General features: G+C 37.1%; 1 gene segment (V, D, J or C); it reads left to right on the top strand.

Moving 5' to 3' along the window:
- The first annotated feature begins 432 nt into the window (after positions 1-432).
- LOC106456257 (T-cell receptor beta chain V region C5-like) lies at positions 433-1,619 on the top strand. The segment is given in 3 exon segments: positions 433-513; positions 676-1,144; positions 1,247-1,619. Coding segments are annotated over 2 exon segments (360 nt in total).
- The last annotated feature ends 4,435 nt before the right edge of the window (positions 1,620-6,054 follow it).

Below are 6,054 nucleotides of genomic sequence, written 5' to 3'. Positions count from 1 at the left end.
GTCCAGACGCTTTTCTTTGCAAGCTCCTTTGACTACGATGACCTGGATGACTGAGAACCTTCACAGACATCTTACATGCTATGGATTTAATATAGAAGAAGAGTGCATTTAAATAAAGGAGGTAATGAACATTCACTGAACAGTTTGAAATAGCAGTAGTGACATAAATAACTTGGTAAAAAAGCAGGTGGAAGAACTGTCACATTCATTATTTCAAATAAGAAGTGGAAAGTTAGCAGGGAGCACATTCAAACTGGTTTATTTATGATCAAGAATTTAAAAAGCAGCACAACAGGGGCAGGACTAAACCAATTCAACCGATAGGTGGAGGCACAGCACGTAGTTTGAAGCTTTTATCATGAGGATGTGGTGATGAATTAACCCGACACTGCTACTGCTTCACAGTCTTAATCTCAGAGAACTACTCCTGTCACATCAGTGCCTGACGATGTCTTCATTGTATGCCTTTGGCTCTTTCTTCATCAGTCTTTACTGTAAGATGTCAAACTTCAGGTCTTTGTGAAAGTCTCTATTTTTTTATATACTTCTATGCCTAAACAGTCATGTTTAAAATATACATTTTTTAGAGGTAATTTTGTTGGATTTTGGATTTTTTTTTTTGTTTGGTTTGTTTTTTGTTTTTGCACAAATATATTTATTGTATTTCCTTTGCAGGTCAGGTGAGTGCTGTTACATTTCAGCAATCTCCTTCACAGATAGTGGCAGAGAAAAGTGAAGTCCAGATCGATTGCAGTCATAATGATGGGAACCTTCCTGTAATGCTCTGGTATCAGCATATAAAAGAAAATCAGTCTATGACCCTCATTGGGTATGGGTATCAAAATACCCGCCAAACATTTGAGGGTCAGTTTGAAGAACAATTCAAGTTGACAAGAGGAAGCGCAACAACAGGAACACTTACTATTCCAAGCGCAGAACTGTCACACTCTGCTGTTTACTTCTGCGCTGCCAGCACACAGTGATGTGGCTTAATGCCACTCCCTTACTAAAAGCATTTTTCCTACACCTGCAGGTGTGATGTGTCTCTTACAGACTTTCGCTGATAAAAACCGTGTTTAACCTGCAACAACACAAACTTGGAGGATGTCAGCTGTGATCGGGTTTCTTCTCATTTTCCTTTCAAGTAATTATTTCCAATCTTCCTCTACTTTTTACAACACTTATATGATGTTTAACATGACTTCTACATTAGCTTCTTTTAATATCTGCCTCTCTCCCCACGCAGGTCAAGCCAGCAGTGTGACCTTTCAACCATCTCATCCAAGAATAGTCAATGAAACATCCAATGTTGAAATTACATGCAGTCATGATAAAAATGACTTCTATCTAATGCTTTGGTACCAGCAAAAAGAAAATGGTTTAATGAGCCTCATAGGATACAGCTACTTCGGCAATGCCCCTGTCAAGGAAGAACAATTTGACAATCGCTTTGTGATTACAAGAGAAAATATCCAAACAGGAGCTCTGAGCATCAGCAGCTTGATTGTATCAGACTCAGCCATGTACTTCTGTGCTGCCAGCACACAGTGATGTGTTTTGGTGTAATGCCAATGCTAAAAACCTTGTTCTTTCTGAACCAGGCTGCTGAAATGTGCCTCAAAACAAATGTGTTTTTAGCCAAATTTTCAGTGGTTCCAACTCACAGTATCTTTGCTCCACATACACACCAGTGAGTCTGGGGTGCCCACTTCCTTTAACCAGTTTCGGAGACCCTCTGAGTTCATTGTTTACAGTTTGGTCCTTGTCAGCGTTTTTTAAAAATGTTTTTACACTTGCCAAGTACTTCTTTTTTACAACACATCAACTTCACTTGCTGACATATAATTAACTCTTTAACTGGTACATGTGGTACATCATCATTCTTATTCAATTTGCAGGCTACATGGTGTAAAAAGAACCAAACGTTTACCTTAAAAGGTGAAGCTGTAATTGTTAGCATAAACAGTCTAATGAAATAAACATAGCAGAAAAAGGGATTTCCCTGTTTATTCCATTCTGGTGTCATTTTTGAGTTTCTACTGTAGTTTATAACAGTCAAATTTATTAAAGTATATATGTGATCTTATAACTTTGTGTTTGTAATGTAACATAATGTGTGGCTTTAATTTGAACGTGTTAAAATAATACAACAACAGTTAAATAATATCCATTATAATTAACATGTTCAAAAAGGAGTTTTAAAGACAATGTGGTGATAATCTCATATCACAATATCATGTTTTGCTTCTGGCTTTAATCAAGTAAAAATAAGTTGATCAAAACCAGTCATCTTATAAGTTTGGCAGGTAAAATAATTTCATATAATTTAATATATATTTAATATATTTTTTTAATATAATTAAAATGTAGACACTAACTTTTTCTTATTTGCAATGATGTTGCATGATGCTGGGAACAAAAGATTAATGTCACAGCAGCACAGAATACTGGCAACATTTCAAAAAGAACAAAAATAAAGCAGTCGATCAAGAAGGAGGGTTATAGATGATACTTCTCAAATCATGTGATCATGTGATCTCAGCTCATGATGTCTTTTGCGTTGAATGTGGTGAGGTTTGCATCTGCTGTATCATTCCACTGAAGGCAGCTCATCACTAACATGGTTATAGCAGTTATTTATTTCTCATTATTTATTCACTCTGGTGGGTGCTCTGTGAATTTACTCACACTTTATTTACTATACTTACTATATAAGTGACAAATCTGAGTAAATTCACTTTTTTTTTCTCTGTTTTTTCTCTCATGGCTTCTAGGTCTGACTGTTGTTGTTCTTCAGTCTGAAGATCAAATGTCTGACCCAGGGAGAACAGTGACACTGGAGTGCAAAATGGGTTCAGGGTTCAGCATGAGCAGCTACACCATGCTCTGGTACAGACAGAACCACCACGGAGCTCCAGTCGACTACCTTTTAAATGAATATGATAAAACTGTGGGACGCTTAAAGTCATTTATCGATGCATCCAAAAACAACTTCTCTCTACAAATAACTGAGCTGCATATGAATGACAGCAGCACCTATTACTGTGCTGCCAGTCACAGTGATACACACAGACCAGACACTCATACAAATAGCAAGTGTGTCTGTCACACATCACATATAACAGGAAGGGGCTGTGGCTTGTTTGGTTTGATATTAATTTTTTATACAGATGGAGCAGTCTACAAATCTTCAAAGTTACACAGAACTGACCTAAAACAATTTGGTGCATTTACTTTTAATATCAGATAAAAGTTAATGACTAACACCAATTACCACTTGCACAAAGAATAAGCCAAAACATTTTAAAGTCACATGTCTAACTGTTACATCTGTGTGTCTGTGCACACCAAAAGAGTTTAGACCATACCGTATTTATTGGAAGCAATAGATTTGTTTGTAAATCAGAATTTTGCATCACCATCAGCCTCACATGCAGCTGCACAGTCAATCCAATAAAGGATGAAGACCGCTGGTTTGAGGTTTAGTAAAATTGTGAAAAGAGCAAACAAATCTTCAGAAAAGTAAGAAAAAAACAAACCTAAGAGAATAATCAGAATCAGAATCTCTGGAGAAAGGAAATTAAGCTGCAGTTGGCTTGGTGGCCACTGGGAGACTGCTGCTGTAAAAAGGAACCCCTTCAGATTGTTTGTATGAAAAACTGTGGGATGTTCATCTTGAAGCTTTAACTGCAGCAGCTTAATAAGTTGCATCAGTGCTGTGCCTGCTCAGCCTGTAAGAAATTTAAATGCAGAAAGACATATTTTTATTTGTCATATTATAATCAATGTGAACATGAATTTCCTCTTTTTTGTGCTTTTGATATTCACTGGTAAGAACATTTATACTCATATTACATAACTATAATATCTCTGGAAATTCTTCATCATATTTTTTCACTTAATTTGTTGACTCGCCTTTGTGTCTTTGTTTCCAGATTTCTCCCGGGGTGTTAAAATTGATCAGCTTCAAATTATTTTCAGTCGTGAAGGAACCAAAAATGTGACCCTGGATTGTAAACAAGATGATAGTCAATATTACTACATGTACTGGTACAGACAAAGCAGCAGTGGGAAACTGGAGTTAGTGACATTTTCTCCTGGTCAAAATTCCTGGAACATTGAAGCTCCTTTTGAAAAAATAAAGTACACCATGTCTCGGCCTTCCGTGCTTGAATCTACCCTGCAGATACACCCTGTTGATCCTGAAGACACGGCTCTGTATTACTGTGCTTCCAGAATAGCACAGTGGTTAAGAAAGCATCTGCAGCTAAACAACAACCTCACAGGAAGAAGAAACTGGAAGATAAGAGGAAGATGGATAAATCTGAAAGCTGATGTGTTTAACTCTAAGAGCCCCATAAAATAAGTATCAGGACTACATGACATAAAAGGAAACAATAATTGTTATAAAAGCAAATAAAGCACATTTATCTTATATATGAAGTATAAGAACTGTCTCTGCAAAGTTCAGTCATGTCTGTGCATCACCACAAAGCTGATCTGTTCAGATAAGTGAGCAGGTGTTGGTACTCAGTATATGACTACTTTAGTTAACTGTAACATTTGCAGTGTAAATTATAATGATTTAATACTGGAGTGTTATTACTGATAAATCTACCCAGATGTTTGAAATTGGCAATAACAGAATATCCAGAATATAATGACTTTGACAGTTTTCCACTTGATTAATTCTGGTCAAAAACACTTTATGCCACCAGAACAACTATGACCTATCAAGGTTTGGACTCCCCAATATCTCTGCTGGTGTCTAATAGTATCAGGCAGATCCTTTCAGTTCTGTCAGTTGTGAGGTGGGTCTTCCACTGATTGTTGTTCCAGGGGTCAGCATAAGAAGTCTGTCATTTCACTGTCATTTCAATAATACAAGTTTTCACTTGTATTATTATTTTGAAAGAGATCTGTTTTGGTTTTGTTTTGGTTTTTGTCTCTGCCTGAAATACATGCATTTAATTTTTATTCTGCTTTCTCCACATTTCGGCAATCTCCTCACCAAACAGTGGCACCGAAAAGTAAAGTCCAGATTGACTGCAGTCATAATGATGAGAACCTTACTCTAATGCTCTGGTACCAGTATATATAACAGAATAAGTCTATGGCCCTCACTGAGTATGGATATCAAAATGCAAGAGGGAACTTATCATTCAAAGAGCAGAACTGTCACACTCTGCTGTTTACTTCTGCGCTGCCAGCACACAGCGATGTGGCTTAATGCCACTCCCTTACTAAAAGCATTTTTTCCTATAAGCTCATGAGTGACGTGACTCTTTTCACAGACCTTTGCTGAACGAAGCCGTGTTTATCCTACAACAGCACAAACTTGGAGGATGTCAGCTGTGATCGGGTTTCTTCTCATCTTCCTTTCAAGTAATTATTTCCAATCTTCCTCTACTTTTTACAACACTTATACGATGTTTAACATGACTTCTACATTAGCTTCTTTTAACATGTGGCTTCTCCCCCACACAGATCAAGCCAGCAGTGTGATCTTTCAGCCATCTCACCCAAGAATAGTCACTGAAACAGCCAATGTTAAAATTGCATGCAGTCATGATGATAATGGCCTCAATTTAATGCTTTGGTACCAGCAAAAAGAAAATGGCTTAATGAGCTTCATAGGATACAGCTACATAGGCAGTGTCGCTGTCATTGAGGAGCAGTTTGAAAATCACTTTGAGATTACAAGAGAAAATATCCAAACAGGAGCTCTGAGCATCAGCAGCGTGATTGTATCAGACTCAGCTGTGTACTTCTGTGCTGCCAGCACACAGTGATGTGTTTTGGTGTAACGTCAATGCTAGAAACCTTGTTCTTACTGCTCTAGGCTGATGGAATATGCCTCAAAACAAATGACTGATTTGGCTTTAACAACAAGGTGTAGTTTTTAATGGGTGGAGAATAATATATTTTCTTTCCTTTTAGGGCACAAAAACTAAAAAAAAATACACTAAAATGCCGCTGTCTATTTCTAAGTAGCTACTACAATAAAAGGAGGTGGAACTCTTCATTTAGGGTGAATTATGATTTCACTTTTCA

The sequence above is a fragment of the Pundamilia nyererei genome, unplaced genomic scaffold (genome assembly GCF_000239375.1).
Source record: "Pundamilia nyererei isolate P.nyererei 1_Seehausen unplaced genomic scaffold, PunNye1.0 scaffold00070, whole genome shotgun sequence".
Taxonomy (NCBI): Eukaryota; Metazoa; Chordata; class Actinopteri; order Cichliformes; family Cichlidae; genus Pundamilia; species Pundamilia nyererei.
Note: the sequence above shows the minus strand (reverse complement) of the source record. Positions and strands in the feature narration are given on the sequence as shown.